This window comes from Thermobia domestica, chromosome 1 (genome assembly GCF_964235325.1).
Source record: "Thermobia domestica chromosome 1, izTheDome1.hap1.1, whole genome shotgun sequence".
Classification (NCBI taxonomy): Eukaryota; Metazoa; Arthropoda; class Insecta; order Zygentoma; family Lepismatidae; genus Thermobia; species Thermobia domestica.
In genome coordinates this window covers 104,174,445-104,197,899 of record NC_137454.1, presented here as the reverse complement: position 1 = coordinate 104,197,899, position 23,455 = coordinate 104,174,445, and the positions used below count along the sequence as shown (strand labels likewise).

Sequence of the window (23,455 nt, the reverse complement as noted above, 5' to 3'; positions counted from 1 at the left end):
TTACTGATCTATACTGGAATGCAGAAGTATGCTGGAAATATAAATTTATTATTATTATTATTATTATTATTATTATTATTATTATTAGTGAAGTTTCGAGAATGCAATACCCCATCGGAAATCACAAAAAGGGTCACACCAACTAGCATGAAGGACGGAAGAAGACGTGAAATATGGTTCGCGAAGAGGATCCAGATTGGGAACCACTCTAATATGCATTAATTTTATTTGGCAAATATTAATGTGCTTAAGATACTACAATATATTGTTGAATGAAACAATAAAGGAATACTCAACCAAATATGTTCATCACTGTAAGCAATAAGTATTTCGTTAGTGGAATACGGATTATGTTAAACCTGTTACGTTTCTCTTTCAATGCATCTACTTTAAGTTGGATAAACAGTTGCTTAAATTTATGTCGTACTTCAGAGGGAAATCAGATCGCTTTATTCCCCCATCTCTTCATTTAATATGCTTTTCGGTCCGTTTAGTTGTGTTCTCATTCTGAATACAGAATCTCACGTTTAATATTTGGCACAACCAAGAGCTTAAATCTTCAACTCATTGTATTCCCCAAGACTTAATCAATACTGAAGTTGTTTCAGCCTTTGTCCGCTAGAGGACAGTAGTATGCAACATTGCAAGTAGCGCACTCTGCATTAAAGATATCAAAAGGTGAACTAACTACATAATAGCCTACATGCCGTGAAAGCAAGCAAAACATTTTACTTTCTTTATTCTGCTGAACGAAAAAAATGAAATGCCTGTATCAGTTTTCATTTCATCAAGAATTTACACTGGCGGCTCATCATCAACACAGAAGGTAAAAAAAATCTCACCATAACTTCATCAAAGAGAATGGGTTTGTGGGAAAAGCAACGGATGTCACACCACGCCCATCTTTTGAGGCGTAAATGTACGAAATCCAAAAAACAATGGGTTAGGAAACAAAAAAAGGTGGGTCTGAAAAAAATGTCTGTAGGCACATACATAAAAGGGCAGCAGTCTATACAATTAAGGTTAGGCTGGCTAGCAAAACAATTTTCACTGACAAAGTGTATCAGAAAAAGGGGATAGAGAGAGAGAAAGAGATGGGAGAAAAAGACTAAACATAAGAGGAAGCGAGGAAACAATGCAGACGAAAAGGAAGCAATGTTTCATTTCAAATTGGTTCCTAAAGAGTGATAAATTTCAGACAAAGAGGGGACGTACCTCAGCACAATATAATATGGTTTGTAACAAAACACACACAGCACGCGATGATCTCACCGAAAGGTTATTTTTCTTTTGATTAACTATGTCTTATGGCAACTGATAAAAGCTTCCAGTTTTATTACTTTTTTTCTTTACGTTTCGTTCAATATAGAAAGACCCGAACAATGTATACAGTAATATTGTACTTCACGCCCACTATAACAAAGCCACTTGATGGCAAATGATTGGCATACTTGCAAACTGCCAATGCAAAAACAAAGTTGGTCCAACGTAAAGTGTATATTGGTCTACCAACAATTTGCCCTCATTTTCCCAACAGTTTCGACTTAGCACTTTCAATCTCAATTTTATGCGTTTTCATGGAAGTTACTTAGGCAATTGAATAGGCTGGTAAATGATGGGCAAAGCAGTCAATTACTGAGTAGATAGGAAGTCCCTTTACACTCCACCTTTGCGACTATATGATTATATACTGCTTATCTACTATGGATTTAAAACTTCCGTGTGGGTTCCTCCATGTTTGTAGCATATTCTTATGTGCCTCCATGTCCAATTGTTAATCCGTGAAATCATGGATGGCTTTCTGAAATGCTGCATGATCTTAGTCTTTCAATTGTTTGTTATCGGTGTATCAAGTTTGTCGAATCTCCTCTTTCACGATACCTCAGAGTGCATTGTAAGATGTGCTGATAATGGGGACAAGGCAACGGAGTCGGAAGCCGTTCTGACCCATGTTCGATCCAGTGATTTGGGAAAATTTCGTTCAGACGTTCGTAGATGGACACAGTGCTTCTATCCGCCATCAGGAGTCACTGAACTGGACTATTCGCGCCTTTTTTTTCTGCTACACGCTGCAGCAAAGACGTTAGTGCTAATCGCACTATGAAGAAAAGTAAAGCAACGTATGACTGCCAGTTTAATATTAATAGTATTTATTAACATTTATACAATTGGTTGATATAATATTGAGTGTAAAGCGACTTCCTGGCACGCTGAATAAGGTAGTACCAACATTGGCAGTTGGCTAGCCGACTATTTGTCACTGTTCCGTCTACTTTATGTGCTGCTAGAACTTTGCGTTTATGTTATAGAGGACAATACGAAGTTTTTGAGAAATCTAATTATATACACACTTCAGCATATTTTACAGGAAGTAAACAATTTTGGTCATTTAGTATTTATTGGCCTGTATTCCGGCTGTAACAGTAAAATATAGTGAAGCGGAAATAAGTTTTCCGAAAAGTTATCCGTGTACTTAGTCCAGAATTTAAAGATTTACAAGCACTTTGAACCAATATTCGACGTATCTTAAAGGCACCACAACGTTTTTCTGGGGGGAGGGGGATTTACAGATCAGGATTTGGCGTGAATAACAGGTAGTAGGAAATTTAATGGAGGGGGTGTTTAAAGTTTTCTACGGTTCTGTATTGTGCTGAAATCTTCCTGCAGAGTTGAACAGGGATTAGAAAATCATTTATATTTCGTTCTTCATTTTAAATGCAATTAAAGCTTCCAGTTTAACGTCCCACAATTATGTCCTTTAGGTTAAGGGAGACGATGGTTAAGGGAAATGAATGATAATGAAGAATTGGTGGAATGAGATCGTGGGAGGAAAGGAGTGTGCCCGAGAAAACCCACGGACACAATGTTGTCCACCACCGACTTGCTTAGCTGGGAGATCGAAGCAGGAACCTCAGAGGTAAACGCTCTATCACTGAGCCACCGTGCCTCCTTACGTTCCTTATTTTAAAAAGTAACCAGAGTCAATGCCGTCTTAACAGCATTATGGGCCCCTGGGGCCCCCCACGACTAAATTTTATATGTCATTCATGTAATTTGCTCGAGAGGCCCCATGATAAATGAATATCGGACCCACGCGCATAATTTGAGTTCGATCACTTAAAAAAAAAAAAGACCATAAGCTGTTTCTCTTTATTTGATTCGTAATTACTATGTGTGCTTTTGGAGTACATGATCTCTGATGTGATAACCCGACATTGAACGAGGAATCTTCACACCAGAAGTGTGAGCTCTAAGCTATAATACTCCATATACACTAAAATGTAGGTGCGCTTCCTTTGATTAGTAAGTTACCAAAGCTCGTACGCTCATAAACCATTAATAATTTTGTGTGTACTTCATCTTAATCTATATTCACGTCTTACATACAGTAAACACAATGAAATAATGAGAACTAGTAGAATAATAAGTGGTATAACGTAATCTCATCAGAAACGTGTGAGTGACATTCGATAACATTCCTCATGCTTGGCTACCTATTTACAATACAACTCTAATACGAATTCCGAAGGCATCCAAGTTAGAATTACAAGTTCAATATTCCCGTTTTCCGTTTTGTAAATTGCATTTCCTTGACTTTAGTATGCAGTTGCAACATTTTCCAAGGAAGCGAATCATTTTCAAACGGCAATCTTGTATGCCAGATCGCGTTCGTTTCTTCCGCAACACAATCCTACATTTCTTTTCTATTGCACCACTGCGTTATTCCAGCGCCCTTTCACGGATAGTATCACTATTTTTTTTTTTTTTTTTTAATTCCGTGCATAGCAAAGGATGAAAATTTGTAAAATAGTCACAGAGCGGACTCACGTAAACAGGAAATTGTATTATTGAAGGCAGAGAGAAAGGAGCAATGAGAAGTATAGTGTTTCCCACGAGACGAGATATTTTGAGACGAGATGAGAAATTTCATGAGTCTCCTGGGCAACACTAGTTCACCCAAATCGATTCAAACACTGTTTCAGTGTTGCACGATTCATATTATAAAAACCTATAAATTGATAAAATGATTGCACGTTCTCAATGAAGAGCATTTATCAACATTTAAAGATACGCAAGTCTCACTACACAATATATTCCTGTAATAAATATGGTTAAGATGTTATGTCACACCATATTAATAACAATAACAAAATAATCACTGCATAAATTTTGTACATAAATTTAGAAAATGAGGCGAGAAAAATTCGAGACAAGACGAGAATTGAGACAAAATTTACGAGACGAGACCTACAAGATTTAAGAGAGAAAATGAGAAAATATTATTTCTCGTCTCATCTCGTGGGCGACACTAAAGCTGGTTAAATAAATGGATTGATTTTTTTAAAAAAAAAAAAAAAGCACTGCTCTTTACAGACATGCTTATATTGCAAATATTTTCATTGCTCGCATTAATATAAATTATCTGAGCAGTTATGAGCAGTTATTACCTTTTCATTTACAGAAAATATTGCAAGATTGTCAATTTCTCCTACATAGAAGGGAACAAATTATTTGTACTTTATAAGGTACATGCATCATCATACAAGGAATAATGCATGGATCAGAATCATCTTTGGTATGATTATGTCTCATCATGTGAGGAAGATTTTTAGAACAAACTTTGGTTTTCTTCTTCGACCCTCTCCCAGAAGAGGAAACTTTCTTATTTCATATATAAATAAAACTCCACCCAAAGTTTGGAGCTCTTAAAAGTAGCTCTAAGTAGCAGTATTACAACTCACCGCCCCCCCCCCCCTGTATGAGTGTCAGAGGAATTTCAGTTTCAAGATTTTATTTCAAGAAACAGAACACTAATCCAATATAACACATGGTATAATAAAGAGGAAAAACAAGCTGTTTTATGTAATGCAGCCTATAAAATCTCTCTCCAATTAATTTGAAAGAACAGTGATCGATTAACTTCTCAAAAAGACAAGAAAAAAACTGAGTGACGTAAGTATTACAGTTGCTTAATCTTTCCAATTGATGAAAATGTCTTTTCAATGCTCTATAGATATAATAATGACGTAACTGAACGTAGTTGCTCTTCTTTTCATTGTTACTTCTATGTGGGTGGAGCCTTGGAATGGGCTCACCAAAAGCGGAATGGCAACACATGTAGGTCAGTCGTTGCCACCTTTCCAAAATAAACGAGGTCGATTGGTGGGTGGTCATTGGCCTTGTACCGTGACTTTGATTCATGCCTTAAAAAGACTATACATAATTTAAAAGCTTCCCAAAAATGCACTATGCAAGCTCAGCGTTGCCTTACCGTATTATAGAGGGACTTCTGTTTTACATTAAGTGAACACTGAGTGCATGAAGAACGAAGTAAAGTCTTTAGAATTTTCAATTTCTTGTAACTTCGTTTTTTCATTCGTTTGAAATACATTACACCATGATCATAGTATTTGACGCTAAGACAAAATTGATGCGCATTGCATTGTCCATGCCATTTGATTATTAGAGATCACCAAAATGTTGATGTTAGTGATCTGTATTGTCCTTTGTTACACTGAATAATGTATGTGGTATTGTGGTTTCATTTCATATCTAAATTAGAAATATGTAATACTATACGTAGTGCAATTTGAGAAAATACAATTTTATGTTGCGTTAGCAACACTGCTTGTTTATCTAGTGGTCTTGCAGAGTATCTAGAAGAATTTCCCCATCAATATTTCACACAACTTGGTACAAAATTTCAGCATTTAATATACATATAACGCGGATCCAAGTGGAGGGCTATAGGGGCTATAGCCTCCCTTTACGTTTAGGTATATACTCGATAAAATGGACTTCAATCCTACTTTCTTTACACTGGATAAAGCGGCAAACTATGATTTAGTCCCTCCCTTTATCATATCCTGAGAGAGAGAGAGAGAGAGAGAGAGAGAGAGAGAGAGAGAGAGAGAGAGAGAGAGAGAGAGAGAGAGAGAGAGAGAAGACTATATACATCAGCAGTGGATTTTGTTTCGGGAGAGGCTTGAAGAACGAGTAAGAAACATATGTGTTGTACGTGCAATGCAAAAAAAAAAAAGATTATAGATTTATTTCGGGAGGGGCTTGAGCCCGATAACCACCCTCTGAATACGCCACTGTACATCAGTCAACCGTTCCCATATTATTTAACACAGCAACGAAACAAATTTTGAGAAAAGGATATTTAATAGTTATCAATATCAATATTCGAGACGAGACCGAGACTGACTTAAGTCTTGTCTTAGTCTCGTTTCGATTTATAGAGGTCTCGTCTCGGTACGATCCCCACCAGCGAAGCGGGTAATTGATGCTATTAACAGATAAATTTAAAGAACATAAATTCATAGAAGATACATTCATACAAGTAGGCGACATATGTGAAATGTCATATATATCGTAATAAGACGTTTATCCCACTGTATTTAGTAGTCCTTAGGATTCAGTGTTATTGAATATTGTTGGTAAGTAAACTGATTTTTTCATTTCTTTATTTTTTCAAGTTGTTTTAGTGTAGAACTAAATTCATGTAAGAGGAAGAAAAGAAAGACAGTAAATAAATAAGAACTCAGAATGGGTCAACAACATTAGACAAGTTTCACTCCACTTTCAGAAACAAAATAATATTAAAATTAAAATATTAAAAAAGTTTAGTCATCTACCTGTTTTAATTGGACTTGACGTTGGGCGCAATCTATGTTCCTGTTTTATGGACTGCATGAGAAGCTCTCTTGGATTAGACTCTCGGTCAGGAGGGGGAGGTAGTTTTCGTTCGGACGCCTTGCAAAAGAAAATTTTTTAAAAATTAGTAAATGCATCAACAACATACATTTTTATTCTTGAAATAAATTGTATCATTTTGTTGAAGATTTTAAGATCACATTTTTCTCTACAAAGATATTACAAAAATACGTATCGGTACATTATTTAAGAAGAAATTGTTATAATGATGGTAACAAGGTTTCATTAAAAAAAAAAAAAAACTATAGTTATCCACAGCGAATACCACAGGTGGGCTTTATAGTGCATCTTACGCCCATGAAAACATTTAGGGAGACAGTTTTTCCATTGAAAATCGTACATTTTGGTCACAAAAAGTGGGACTGCCTTCCGGAGACTGTCAAAAAAGTTGAACCTAGATCCTTGCTCCCCTCAGACGTTCTTACAAGGAATTTTTCTCCTACCATTCTGTTACAGAGCAATGTGCATACTCTCTAATAGAAATAGACCATCTGGGCAGGCTTTGCTCCCAAGTAAATATTCAGGTGGCAATCATAATCATAAAATACTCAGAAAATAATCATAAAATATGTCAAAATATATACAGTATAATAAAAGTAAAAAAGTGACATACTACATAATACGAGATTAAATTCTGTGGAAAGTACACCGTCAACGTCTTAGTAACAGAAACAAACGTAAAAATTAATGCGCCCTTCGTCTAGTGGATAACGTAATGGATTCGCGTGATAATGTGTATTTTTTAACATGGGTTCGAATCCTGATAGGCAATCCTTTTTTCAAAAAAATAAAGAATCTGCATTTTACTGACAAAGAGCATTCATGTTTGAATGCAAGAAATTTATAAATATACATCATAGCTATGCAATATAATACATTAGAACACGTATATTAAACAAAATCACAATTTCTTCTCCTGTCTCTAAAGTTTATTCCGGCTTGGGAGATTCATATTCGATTCCCGGCGGAAGCTCATGTAATTCGGATTCCGCATTAACCAACATGTGCAGGTCTTATATAACCTCGGTGTTGAAAGGGACGCTATACCCTAATACAGCACAGTCTAACGTTTACTCTTGAACAGAAAGCAATATGGAAATATGTTTATCCTAGAAACTATTTTTTTTTAGTAATTCGCGCAAGCAAGGGCGTCATTTCTGAGGGTAGGCGGTCAATTCGCGCGCGTATTTGAGATACTAGGCATGGCCAATTCCGGAATTTTTAATTTCCGGAATCCGGAAAGTAAAATCGGAAAAATTCCGGAATTCGGAAAATTCTGGATTTTGGAAAAATTCCGGGATTCGGAAAAAAATCGGATTTCGGGAAATAAATTTTCCGGAATCCGGATTCCAGACAATTTTGGCCATCCTTAGTATATACATTTTAAACAATAGTATAATAATATATAAATGAAAAACATGAAACTATGTATACCAGAGAGTCTTCCCAAACCAGAAATGGCTATTGCGGGCAAGGAGAATCATTGTGTAAGAAAATAAATGGTTGCCAAATGTTATAAATACTAACAAATGTGTCCTTTCTGCGTACAGGAAGATATATATATAAAACTGGAAATTTGAATATTGTAGAAGTTATCCTCTTTTCCCCTTTCAAATGTGGATTTTTTTTACATGCTGACTCGTGTTTTTCTAAAAGTTTGTGTACCGCAGACAACAACTTCAACTTAAGTAAATCCCAATATTGGTCACTTTCGAAATAAAGAAAAAGAAATTTGAATATTTTATAAATTTCCCCGTTTTCTTCCTTAGAGAGAAGTTTCCAAAAAGGATTCCCTTATTTTTAAGTAAGAGTTCATATATCGATTTTTATACCTCCAACTTGAGCATGCTTAGATTGGTCATTTTCTGACTAAATTTGTATATTATAGGAAATTTGAATAATGAGATCCTTGGAAGCGGAAATTTTAGAAACACTGACACATACATTTTCTTAATTATTAATTAAAAAAATTATTTACCAAATGTCATACTTCCATGTTAAACGAATCGTTACATTCGGCACTTTCGAAATAAGGAAAGAAAGAGAAATTTGGATATAGAAATGATCCCTTTAGAAGCGGAACTTTTTGACAAGCTGAAACATATTTCATTATTTTTAAATAAAAACCTAAATGCAACATTTCACACCCATAAGTTAAGCGAATTTTTACATTCGGCATTTTATGAATAAACAAAGAGAAATTCGATTATTAGAGACATGATAGCACTTTCCTCCTTAAAAGCGAAATTTCGAAAACACTGGAACATGTGTTTCCTTGTTTTTACTGAAGTCTCTTTCGTTTCGGAGACGCTGAATGGCCTCCACGCTCTCCTGATTTAACAGCAAGCGATTATTTTTCCTATGAGCAATTTGAAGGATATGGTCTATTCCCGCCGACGTCACATTATAAAGGAATCGCAGTGTTTTATTATTATTATTATTATTATTATTATTATTATTATTATTATTATTATTATTATTATTATTATTATTATTATTATTATTTTAGATCGTTTACACCAATTCCTTGTAAAATTCACTCCACTAATTCAAATAACCAAGGAGTCGTTGGTCTATTTGAATTTTAAAGGGAAGGGACTTTTAAATATTCATAAGATGCGTCGAATGGTTCTAGGGGTTACGTGTAATGCGGTTTGTTAGCGGCGAGCAGAACGGATGAGGACTACGTTAAAATCCTTGTGGCACTCTGCGTATACATCGAACCGGGAGTTTTGTTATGTCACTGTGATTAAAATGCGTATCCTAAGGGAAGAAAGGCGTTCAGAATGTATGCCAAACTAGAGTATCTCACAAGCTCTCATGTTAGAGATTTGAAATTTGAAATATGAAGTCCTTAAATAAATGGACGTGTCTAGCGCAGCAAAATTTATTCAGTTTTAGTTTATTTTCTGTTTGAATGTAAATCTGACATTACAAGTAAATGTGAGTTTACTCTGTTTTCTAAAATATACTTCCCTCCTCGCTTTTACCCTACTAACTTCAATGGGCTTTTCATAAATTACACCATTTAATACAATTAAGCATACATTTCGACGATATATATTTTGAACCTACACCATATGTCAAATAATAATAAAATGAAAAATAACCAAAGAGGATAGATCTTCCATTTTAAGCTCTGAAATTAAGGTTTTTATCTCGTAGTTTTCTTAGAATGCTATATATGAGCGGTTCGGCGAAAATACGGGAAAATGTCACGTCCATTGAAATTTAATTATTAGGTGGAATGGATTGGGATCGAGCCACAGAATAGTATGTGGGTAGTTTAATTTTGGAAATTCCTGTAGATGGCAAGGGAAGCTTGTTTAGTATTTGTTATTGCATTGAATTGCATGGGAATGTTGATCCTTCTTTCCCAGCTTACTCAAAAGTTAGAAAATGTGACATGCCATTTTGATTTAGAAAATGTGACTTTTTTTTTTTTTTTTTTTTTTTTATCAAGTGAAAATTATGTTCTCTTACGGTATGATGAAACTGTCAATTACCGTCTAGGTTCTATTTGATTACGTCTTCTTAGCATTGATTCGAGTTTAAGAAGCAGATAAATATTGTAATTAAACAGAGCTCGTTACGACATTGCTGGAAAAATTGTACTCTGAGGGATCTGACAGAAAATATGATAAGAGGGAGTATAGAAAGAAGGGGAAAACTATACTCTTGAATGATTGTGTTACTAACTCCTAAGCAAACACAAAAAGTTTTAACTGAGAATTTTAGTGCATTTGAGTTCTTTTTCAACACTTATGATGATCACTACGATATTAAAAAACTCTTTTACTTTAATTTTATAATGTCATGTGTCCGTATATGTATATTATGTAATGATTTTTTATATATATTATGTAATGATTTTTTTTTCAGGTCTCATTGACTTTTTGGCTTCAGTGAGAATCCACTTGCATTTAGCAAACCGAAAATGTACTCAAACCGGAAACGGCACAGTGTGTGATCTGGTCTCACTAGACACAAGTTTCCTAAAACAGCGCGGAGGACTTTCAAACAACGTATGCAAGGATGACACTCAATGCGAAAAGCATTCAGTCGTGGTACGAGAAGTTCAAGAATACAGAACTGCCAAGATTTGATCGACTTCAGCAGAGACGGTGAGAACAGTGCGATCTTTTTGTGCAAAGTTAAAAAATAACCTATCCATAGTGTCTCACATGAATTATAGCTTCCGAAAAGTTCTCTTCATGACATCTTACGTAAACGTTTAATGTTTCGTGTGCACAAAGTGCAAATTGTGCAGCCTTATTGCCCAGCGAGCACACTTTGGTATGATTTTATAGTAGAACTGTTATCTTGAATTGAAGACGATTAAGACCATCTGAAATGTGTTATTTATTTATTTTTTGGTCTGAGACTCCGCTTCATACAGGTAGTGTGTGCAGATATAACACCCGAGTTTGGAGTTTAGGGTGTCCAAGATTTCGGTATCAGGACATTTGCGGTACAACCAGAAAACTAGTTTTTTTTTTAGGGTATTTGCGGTACTGTTCAAAACTTTCCATTAGAAGTGGGATATTCGCGGTACACACTGTGGAACGTGCGCCAAAAGCATCCATTTCACTCCCGTTAATCTCAATTAGAATGAAAACATTAATAAAGGGGTTGGGATGCAGCTGGAACAGCCTAATATGTGAGATTCATTCTGATTGGCTGATTTTAGTAGGTTATGGATATAAGGGGACGTGACGCGGGCCGCCTACTGGAAACTATCATAGTAATTGAAACCTCTGAGGAAAAAAAAAAAAAAAACATCACGAAAGACTTGAGAGGTTTTTAGATTATCTTGTAGAGAGTGGTTAAGTAATAATACCGGTATTGACATCTCCATGTGGAACCGCTCGAATCAAGAGCACATAACGAATAATGCTGTTGAAGGTGGAACTACATACTCAAATCATTAATGGATAAGTCAACTCTTAACGTGTACTGTTTCATAAAGTATCTTTTTTATATATATAAAAAAAGCTGTGTACAACGATTACCTGTATCAAAGAAGAACTTTAAACATTGAAGGGAATCGTAGACGACGTCAGTACATAAAATTGGACAGAAGAATAGAAAAAGCATTAACTGATTATCTAGCCTCAAAAGATGTCAAGAAATTCTTGAGAAAAAGACACACATTTAAAAGTTGGAGTAATTTTGCTTTGTTCCAGAAGAGAAGTTACGTTGTTTATTGTTTTGATTATTGTGATTGTAAATTGTCTCAATCTATTATATTTATCTGTAGTTATTGGAAAATTGTTAATAAAAGCTATATAAGAAAACAAAAATATAAATATTTCTAGAAGTTCTCTCTAAATATTATGGACAAGCGTTTGACCAATGAAAGATAAGGATTTGTTTACATTTTCCAGTTTTGGCCAATCACAAACAAGCATTTGTTTACATTATTCGGATATTTCTACCATGTATCCTAGTAAATATTTTTTTCACTTTCCTGTATAATTGATCCTTATATTTGAGTTTACATGTTCTTAGTGTTGTGAGAAAAGTTTGTATGTAGGTATGGTAAGTTAATAATTGTTTCAGATTCTGAAAGATGATCTTTAGTCTGCTTTTAATATGCAAAAAAGTCCGAGTTCCCTAAAAAAAAAAAAAAAAAAAAAAATCATGTTATTTCCCCCTACAACAACGTGGTGCTACACCAATGTTATAAAATTTGGTCTTTGTGTAGCAGTTATTACTGTGTGCTTATCCTCTAACTGAACACTCGAAAAAAAACACTCTCTTAGCTTGGAGAATAAAAAGTTATTTTGAATAGTACCGCAAATGTCCCAGTACCACAAATGTCAATACTCGAAGTACCGCAAGTGTTGTGCTTTCCAAGATTTCTGTCGGAGCATACCAGTCAGTCCCAAAGTAAATGTTTTGTGTGCACTTGTGCAAGATAAAATTGTCGAGTCTTTATTTTTGTGGAGAATCATGTATTTAGACATATTGCAAGTTTTTGCTGCTTCCCAATTGCTGGACAATAACCCTACAGCGATTCTTCAACAAGATGATTCTCCCCCTGACTAGAATATGGAGATCCGTGTTGACCTTGATGACGGATTGATTGATTGACAGCGACTTTTCTGCGGACAATTGACTGAACGTGGTGGACCCATAGCTTGGCCTCCTCAGTCTCCTGACATTATTCCCCTTGATATTTTTCTCTGGAGTTATGTGAAGGACGCTGTTTATGCAACGCTAGTAACCGATATTGCAACTTAAAAGAGAATATATTCACAGTCATTGCACCAATCCCGCTAGTTGTGTTAGCCAATTTTTGGAGTGAAATCGAATATATAAATACCAGTCTAAATGCATTATGAATTATCAAAGATGTTCACGGCTGCGAAGATTTATTGATGCCCCAAGAAAAGCTTGATTAATTTGTCATAATTTCTGTTTCCATAATTAACTTAACAAAGATCATTAATTTTTATAACGAGATAAGGACTTCTCGGACACACTGTATTATTTCATTACAACTACACTGAAAGAATGGTATCGATTTCTTAAACAGCATGCATGATCATGTTTATATTTTCAACAGAAGCTACCTAGTCATATCCCACCTTAATTCACACAGACAGTTTCAATTCTCTTATATAATACTATGATCTATGGTTATACTGTATCACCTGAGTATAAAATCCTGTATAAATTGAATACCCAAGATTTCCTAAGGGAAATTTCACACCAAAATAACTTGTATATCTTCTCAAAAGTTATAGAATCTCTCCACATAACACTTACCTTTCTGAGTGGTGGCCTGGATCGGATGAACTCAAGAATAATGGCATGTGCGTCTTTCTTGACGCGGTGGGGGATGTCTCCGTCAACCATCACCTTGTTGAGCTTGTACCTTCGCGACCGGATGTCATCCATCAGGATTTCGTATGGCGTTAGCTCGTATTCGATCGGCGTACGGCTGGAGTCCACCTTCTTCAGCTTTACGCCGTTTCGCAACTCCCGGATGACTTGAACCCATAGCCTCGCCTAACAGAAAAAAAGGAACATATAAATCATCTTTTTCATTATTTTTTTGTATCTACATCTATATTATCTATGTTTGAAATACAGTAACTTCACAAGTGTCAGTACAAATGAAAGAAAAAAGTACCGACTAAAGTTTTCTATGGCAACTAGGTAAAATCATATGAACCAAATACAGTAAACTCTGGAACTACGTACGTATATAGACGGACAATTGGCATTATTGTCGTGTAAATTTGTCAGAAAATTTGTCATTTGTCGTGCAACTGACTTCTTTCTGTTGAAGCAAAAATATTCAGCTCAGTTGGTCGGTTGTTTTGGAGTTTAGTGTCTTCTTTCAGCACAGAGGTTAAATGAGATATAGACCTGTAGTTTAACATGGAATCCGAACCGCTTGAGCTCCCACTGGGAATCGAACTCGGATCTCCTGTGCCGAAGGAGAGTGCGCTAACCACACCAACACGAAGGAACTCTAAATGATACAATACAATTCTGTTCGAAAACAAAAGCCTCACACTTATGTGAGCTCTAAAGCCTTGTAGTTAGGGGCGTCATTTAAGGGAGGGCAGGGAATTATTGGTTCCCTGTGTTTGAGATATATTTTAATCAAAAGTGTAGTAATATATTAATAAAGACGTGAAACCATGCTTATATCAGTGGAGAATCTTACACCCCATGATAGCTTGCTTTGGGGCAAAATCTCCATTGATCAAAACAAACTTACGTTTTTCATTAATACTGATATATTATTACACTACTGATTAAAATATATGCATACAGGGGCGTCATTTCGGAAGGACAGAGGGGGAAATTGTCTTCCTCTCTGAATTTAAAAAAAAAATATCGGTTTTTAAATAAATTATTTGCTAATATATTAATAAAAACTATGAAACTTTTATGTCGATGGACCATCTTGTCTCCCCCTGACCAAATCTGAAATGACACTATTGAATATCAAACTCCTGGGTAACAATTGCTCTACGTAGCCCCATATGAAGCTCCTGGCCCCCTAAAACCAAAATCTGAAGTGACGATGCTGTTTGTAGTCCCAACTATACAGGGTGTCCCAAAAGTAATGGCGAAAAATGAAACCACAAATTCCTGACACCAAAACAAGAAAAAAAAGTTCATATGACACATATTCTAGAAATGGACAGGGGCGGAGCTAGACAGCTTCGAATGTGGGGAGGGAGAAGGAACTTGTCAACTTACAAAACCGCATTGAAGATACGTGTGAACAGTTACACAACACACCGGGAGTAATGGGATGCATTCGAAACTCACGACTATCACGTTGCATAGATGTGGGAGGACATCACTTTGAACATCATATGTAGGTACGTTTATTGTTAGCACGTATGACTACTACTATGCTAGCACTACTCTGTATAAGATACTACGTTAAAAATACAGTACGTCGTTGTGGACTCCGCCTGTTATTTCATTACATGACACGACTAGTTACACTTGTTCTTATTTCTACCCTCTCCCTGCAAGTTTCTATCTGGTATACTACTTTCCATTGTCCTCCTGAAATATGCACCCATGCTAAATGTTTTTTGCTTTGACTCCCATTGTACATGCGCGTGCAATCGTGCCATTGATTACTTTTTCTGTGTAGTTTCCATCTTTCCTGCACCATTTCGTTACCCTTGCCGTACAAACATTTGGTGAATCCCTAAATGACGTATGGAGAATCTCTGGTACAGTAATGTAACATGCGTTAAACATATGATTTTTATGTCTTTCAGAACCTCCTTCCCTCCTATCATTAATCCGCTGGCAAGTGTGAAGTTCCTTTCCCCCACATTCAAAGCTGTCTTGCTCCGCCCCTGTCCACTTCCAGACTACGTGTCATATAAACTTGTTTTTCTTGTTTTGGTGCCAGGAAGCTGTGGTTTCATTTTTCGCCTTAATTTCGGGACACCCTGTATATGGAACTATGTTAAATTAGAACTGTAGCTTACTCTTCCCTTCTAAGTCTTTTCTTTCAAAAGTGTTTTTAAAAAAAATATCTTCGCCTGAACAGCTTTAAACAAATGTAGGTGACAAAATTTTTAAAGATGAGCGTGCATGTCAAAGAACATGGCAAAATAAATAAATAAAAGATAAATGAGTATTTTTATTTATTTATAGCTAATAGTCAAATTGTTTTCATGGTATAGAATTCTAATTTGTAGTATTAATGTATAAGTTTCAGGTAGAATGTCTAGTGACTAATGACATTATATTTCTAATTTTTTCACCATGTTTGGAATATTTACCATCTTCAACGAAAGATACAAGTCAACATTCAGATTAACGTCAAAACATACCGAAGCGTGTAAAATCAACGAAAATAAAAAAGAAAAAATCACCGACTCTAGGATATCACATTGATGACTAATATCGGCAGTACAAATTGTTAGCAGGGAAATATAATGAAATCTTTAAGTTTTACGTCCCACAATTATGCCGGCTAGGCTAAAGGAGACAGTGATCATGAGAAATGAATGAAATAGTGGAATGAAGAAAGTGGGAGGAAACGGGAGAACCCCAAGAAAACCCACGCACACGGTGTTTGTCCACCACAAAGCTCACTTGGTGCGGGCTGGGTAGCAAGGAAATAACGCGAGGAGTGTGTAGAGTTCTAGCTGGAAAACTTGTGGCAGAAAGACATTTGAGTAGTCCAATTAGTACAGAGATGCGCAGAAAGGACTAGATAAATCCTTCGTCATGTGCTTCGCGTGTGGATTAGCATAGCACACGATTTGATCTATTGCTGAACTTTTCTTTCAACAGGATTGGAACTTGAAAGTTCTTAAGCCACTGAGCACAATGACTTACTTCATTTCATTTTCATTTTGCATATGCGATGACAGCAATCATATATAAGTGCAAATGAAAACTAAATTTTAGAAAAGTTTCAGAATTAAATGTTATTAGATGCTGTAAGATTAAATGCGATTTGTTACAATCAGTAAATCTAAAATATTCGACATTTTCAAGAGTACCAAAGTTTTCTTACCGTGTGCTGCAGCCGAATTGGCGTCTAACTTTAAACCCTGCTCTCATGTCATGTACTCAGTTTATAATGGATATTATCAACGATGTGGTGTGGGAATCCGATTCGGCTGACATGTTGTATTTCCTTGGTGAGACGAGAATCTAATCAATATTCGTCCAATTATTATTATTTTTTTTTTTAACTGGATGTTTGACAGTCGCGCGTTACGAGCTCTTTGGTTCACGCCAAATGTCAATTCACCTGCCACCTAGTATATATACAGTTACGAATTCATAAGTAAAATTTAATAGAATAAAATAATATTTAACGCTAACAGTTTTACTAAGTAGGAAAGCTACCTTACTTGGACTCTTCAAAAATACATACACGATGAGAAAGAACGTATCATACTCGTTAGTACTGGTTAGTAGTTTTACGTCACTGACTGACTTTTTTTTTTTTTTTTTGGCTGATAGTATCAAAATGAAATCTTTCAGTTTTTACGTCTTGCAGTTATGCCGTGTATGCTATAGGAGACGGTGATTATGAGAAATGAATGAAATGGTGGAATGAAGAGAGGGAGAAAACAGAAGAACCACGAGAAAATCCATGCATACGGTGTTTGTGGTTGATAGGGTCAAAGTATATGTTTAATATTAGATTTGTGTCAATAAAAATAACAGCAAGATATTTCACTGATTTATCAAAGCATGCCAAGTTGTTTTAATCATAAACTCCTTTAAGGTTATCTTCTCCCGAAGTGCCATCTGGAAAAGTTAATTAAAATATTTGGATTTACTATGCAGAAGGTGGCCAACTGTACCAGAGATTATGATGGGTCGCAAATCGACGGATAGCCCAGTCGAGACAGAGTATAAATAGGAAACAGTGAAGAATGGGACAACTCCTCAGCCTTACGCTGCATTCATCAGAGAGCAGGCGCAGCGTAGAGACCTGCACGGGCTGGGCTTGGGCGGGCCGATTCTGTTATTTCTTTGGGCCGGGCCGGGCTTGGGCGGGCCGACACTGATTTCTCTTCAGGTCGGGCCGGGCTGGGGCCAATTAATTGCAATTCTTTAATAATTATTGACTTTCGTTAAACGATAATTAGAATAAAGGCAAACGTTGAAGAAGTGTTAACGTGAAAAAATGTTACAAAATGAAACTTTTAAAATTTATCGGGCCTGGGCCGGGCTTGGGCCAAGAATTTTAAAAAACTTATCGGGCCGGGCCGGGCTCGGGCCGAAAATCTCTTAAAACTTTTCGGGCCAGGGCTGGGCCTGGCCTAGATACATTCGGGCTGGATTGGGCTCGGGCCGAAAAAATCGGCATGTGCAGGTCTCTAGCGCAGCGTAAGGCAAGCTAAACAGAGTTCTTCGCCACATAGTGATCATGTCGTAGTTTTCTCTACGTCACGGTTGCAGCAAGCAAGCAAGTGAATTCTATATTGTAAATTATTTTCTTTGATAATCTTTCTATGTGGTACTCAGTAATTTTCCGTTCCATCGGTACCAAAAAAACTCAGTTCAATTAGGCGGAAAATATAAAATTGAAAAGACATATTTATTTTCAACAAGAGATTCCGGAAATACATTTGTGTATTAGCTACTTCTTGCAATGAAAGTAATATTACTACTAGTTTGTAATTTACTACAATGCTATTAATTTGCTACAATGCTTTTATTACATTGCTATGCAAAGCTTGCTAAAGAAAGTTTGTATCTATATTCATATATTTTCCTCAAAAATTTTGAATTTAAGTACGTTCTGCTGTAACTGAAGGAAACATTGTCTTTCTTACATGTCAGAAATACTAGTGGCCCGACCATAGTACGACCCTCAAGTACAATGTAATCTCAATTTTTTAAATGATTTTAATGGAAAAATAAAAGTACTCAGCATAAAATATTACACTTTGCAAAATATTATATAATAGAAAAGTTATCCACTTATTAAGATTTAAACCCCAGTCTAACACGATGCATTGTCATTACCTATTTCCTATTACTTAGGTATATTGTACGTTTGAACTTGACGAGTCATGCAACGGCATGGCGCTGTTGCAAGAGTGATACACATGGGGGGGGGGGGGTCCTTTGTTATATTTTTTCTTTTACGTGTAAAGGGCTAAACTGTGATTATAGTACGAGTATGTTTGTTTACGAAATTGTTTTTATACTAAAAGTATCATACTGTATTCAGGCCAATACAGTATGCACTGAAAGGAACGGCGTTTGTCGCTGTCTCTGGCCATTTTTGCTCTAAAATCTGTTGACGAATGGTCTTAGTCGTTCTATAAGACATCCCGATATTCATGTACAGCGTAGTTTGGAAGTCTAAAACAATATTATGGCAATGTAGTTGCCAATGATAGGTTGTAATTTGGCCAGTGGCTCACCCACGTGGGTATTCACAGGGTTCAAAAACCCTCCTCTCCCCTACAAACTTCGTAACTCGAAATACATTTGTACAATTTCTTAATAAAACTATGCTTGTTCAGCAGAGATATTGATTGATGTACCATAAAGATTTTATCTTACATTTCATCTGCATTCTTTCTTTCCTTATAAAAGTATCTATGTAGTTCTACAGGATGTTTCAAATCAACACCAACAACGTTTGGGAGGTGGATTCCTGACACCAAGATAAGACAAAAAGTATAGACCAACCTGGATGCACAAATGCTTCCTTTCGAAGTTACAGGCCGCCGAAAACATGAAAAAAAAAAAATGAAATTTGAAGGTTCACAGCTCCAAAACTATGAGACCTACCGTAGTCGGGTCAAGACTTCACTTAGGGACTAGTATGTGCGCTACTCGAAAATCCATGTTTCAGAATCCTAAGGTACTCACGCAACAACTTTTATAGAGAGAGTTTGGTACGGTCATATAATTTGAAGTAGGCCTACTTTCAAACTACCTCTATAAAAATTGAAGTGGAAGTACCACAGGATTCTGAAACAGATATTTGGATAGCACACATACTAGTTCCTAAGTGAAGTGAGAGGGAACACTAAGAAGTCAATGCAAACATCTGTGTTCTGGGTGCGGTTTGAACTCGCGCAATGCGATCGCCAGCACAATGTCTTAAGACCACTCCATTATAGCAGCCAGCTTCTATACAAATAGAATAAAATCTTTGAATTGATTCAAACTGTTATTTAATACTTGCTTTAGAATAGGAATACTTAATACTTGAAAATTCTGACGCAAATAAGGGCAAGCATAAAATAAATTGTAAAAATTAACGAAACTACTACAAGCAACGGGCAAAACATGCAAAGACATGTGTAACAATTGGAATAGGTTACGGGTACACTAATTTGTTTTCAAAGGTCTTGTCATACAATATTAAGTCACACACAAAACTTCATACATATAAAAATCAAGACTAACCTTGAATAGCAACTAACGGTATTCAACTAATGGTAAATTTTAAAAACTTCAGTTTATATCTTGTGATGGGAAAACATGTACTAGGAAAATTCTCCCAAAACTAGGAACATTGAAGGTTTGTATTTTAAATAATTGACCTTAAATCTTAAAAAATAGTACCGTGATTTAGATGTTACATTATTTTTTTTAAAATGAGCATACGCTTATTTCCTGTAGTAAGAATTTTCTATCAGAAGTAATTTTAAAAATTCCAGTTTGAAAATTAAAGGAAATCTTTAAGTTTTACGTCCCACGGTTATGTCGGCTAGGCTAAAGAAGACGACGATGATTAGAAATGAAGGAAACGGTGGAATGAAGAAAGTGGGAGGAAACAGGAGAATCCCGAGAAAACCCATCCACACGATAACTCCAATTTCAACAAATCCATTTAAATTCAGAATATCACTCACGACTGAAATTACTGCATATTTAATTAAATTATTCGCCCAAAATTTCTACTCGCTATACACTATTGATTAAAATCGTGCTCTAGGTGTATGCATAGGATTGCAGGATTTTGAAACAAGTTAAACACGTTGGTTTATTAATTGAATGAAAAAAAAAAATATTTAGTCAAAATATTCTCCGTCATTGGCTACAACCTTCTTTCATCTTTCAGGTATGCAAATCACGGATTCCTCGATGGAAAAATTCCTCACCTTTTGAGCCAATCCATCTATTGAGGTAATTTTTCACTTCTTCATAAGAATTGAAGTGCAGTTTCGAAAGTCCATGTTGCATCGAAAGAAACAAGTGGTAGTCGAAAAGGGCTATGTTTCGTGAATACGCGGGGTGGGGTAAAACATTCTAGCCCAATGCTTCCAAAGTTTCCCGGACAGGCTTAACAACATATAGTCCAGCATTGTCATGAAGGAACGCGACTCTGCCATGTCTACTGGCTTATTCTGCACGATTTTCCTTCAAAGCTCGGTTCCAATCTACTAGTTGTTGTCGGTAGCGATCTGCAGTAACTCTTTGACAAGAATTCAACAGCTAGAAGGACAAAACACACTTCAGATCCCATCAGATGCCTTCTTTATGTGGTTATTGCGTTTTGCTTGAGATGTTGATGGTTGGTCTCTTACAACCCATTATCATCATTATTATTATTTTACTTTGTCAAAATAAATCCACTTTTTATTCGATAAAGAAAAGACTTTCTTTTCTGCGTCGCAATAAAAATTTCGCCAAGTTGTTTTTCGTCTTGCCATGAGTCTTTCTCTTAATTCGTATGGGACCAATTTTCCTTCCTTTTGGATCTTTCCTGAGGCATGTAGACGCCTGAAAACAATTGCTTGATTAACTTGTAATTCTTTTGCAAGTTGTTTTTTGTGTTTGAGATTATTCTTCATTCAGCAAGGCAATTCAACATAGTCGAACTACTTCGAAGGTTTTTCATGCTCTGCCTTCAACGCTAAAATCACCATCTTTGAATGTATATAAGAGAAGTAAAATTTCATGCAAAAGGCGTTTATCTGGAGCAAAAGTGGACATTTTCACAGTGAAAGGAATACTCATTTTTGGTATCCTGCTCGAATGACTTTAGTACGTTTTGAAGCTGAGGCATGTGCCTCTTCAATACAGGTGTTGCCACATTAAACAAAATGCTCGTATTAGAACTAACGTCACCTAGCGGCAATCCCGCAAATCATATGCATATAACAATAGCGCTGTTAGTGACATCTTCTAACGTGATTGTTAATCACTAGAATTATCATGACTGAGATGTTTACAGTTTATTATACTGATTTGAGCTGCCAGTACAGAATTGGTAATGTAACATAACTGCCATCTCTCCGACATTCCTAACAAAGCAAAGCTTTTAAGCAGTACTGAGTTGAGAAGTTAAAGGCAGGCTAGGTATTTTTGTTTTAAAGAATGTTGAATATACGTTAGATCAGGGATGCAAATAACCACTCGCCCGGGGCGAGTATTTAATATCATACCGAACGTAAGTAAATGATTTCTATTGTGGGATGTGGGCTAGTAGTTTTTTTTTCCTGGACGAGTAAAATTTTGTTGCTTATTGCATCCCTGAGTAAGATATAGCCTCCTGATATTAAAGGACAGCCTATGTATATATTGCTACTGTAGATAAAAATACATTTTTTTTTTTCATTTTTTAAACACTTCTTCATTAGGCTTCTATGTAGCGAACAACTCGTCACCCGGACTGCCTCTCGAACCCTTTGTCCGCATTAATGAGTCGTCACTGCGCACAACAAAAAGCATTGCGAAAGTAAAACCTTTCCCTAGCAACTAAAATAATTAATGGAGAGAATCGTATGACAACTTTAGGGCACACGCGAGAGAACTGAACTTCGAACTAACATATTACAAGTTTTCCCGTTTTTAGAATAATGATAAAGCAAAGCCATGTGAAATTTTAAATGAAAATGAAATGAAATATTTCAGTTTTACGTCTCATTGTTATGCCGGCTAGGCTAAAGGAGACGGTGAGAATGAGAAATGAAGGAAATGGTGGAATGAAGAAATTGGGAGGAGACGGGAGAACTCCGAGAAAACCCATGCACATGGTGTTTGTCCACTACAAAGTTCACTTAGCGCGAGCTGGGATCGAACCGACGGCCCCATGCACCAGAGGTGAAAGCTCTACCACTGAGCCATCGCGGTCCCATTTGAAATTTTAAAAGGTAAGCTAGTAATTAGGTCTAGTTTCCCGATTGTAGAAAAAAAATGACCTTCACTGATTTTAGCAAATCTTTATTACAAATACACACTATAGGGCCTATACAGCAAATAAAAGTCTAACCTCAGAGCAACATTTAACAGGTTTATCATATTTATTTTCTCTAATTCTTGTTAAAACTCACTTTCACGAAAATTAGATTTACTACAAACTCCAAATTTAATGGCCAATAAACCGGGAACCAAAGGTCTATATAGTAAAATATTTCATACGCATACTAAGCAGGTTAAGCTCTAACTTCATGCCAAGTTTGGTCAAGATCGAATCGGATGAGTTTTATAACTGCTTGCGATATTTTGTTTTATTTATTTATATGCATTTGATTTGATAACAGAATGCCCACATTAAAAATGTGCCCGATTCGTGCCAAAACGCGCAGAGCCGAATGAAAGATATTATCAGCTAAGACAAAATTTATTTGCGGAGTGACAAAACCCCGACTGTAAGGAAATGACAAATGATAATGTAGCTATGACCTTAACTCGTCAATGTACTCCTAAGCAAGATCCGTCGGCCCTACTGTTACACGCTTTTAAGAGGAAAGGAACAGTATGATTGACGTACCTTGCTTCTAAGTATAACTCTACTTGT

The 23,455-nt window shown here is 36.1% G+C and overlaps 1 protein-coding gene across 4 annotated transcripts in view; it reads right to left on the bottom strand.

Annotated features, from left to right (window-relative positions):
* Nucleotides 1-23,455, bottom strand: part of spir (spire type actin nucleation factor) — a 521,502-nt gene that overhangs the window by 142,317 nt on the left and 355,730 nt on the right. For all 4 annotated transcript variants that reach the window (XM_081761349.1, XM_081761376.1, XM_081761357.1 and 1 more), the window contains 2 exons: nt 13,495-13,737; nt 6,642-6,759 (listed from right to left, as the gene is read on the bottom strand). In XM_081761349.1, coding sequence (XP_081617475.1) covers nt 6,642-6,759; nt 13,495-13,737 — 361 coding nt within the window. The remainder of the gene's footprint in view (nt 1-6,641; nt 6,760-13,494; nt 13,738-23,455) is intronic.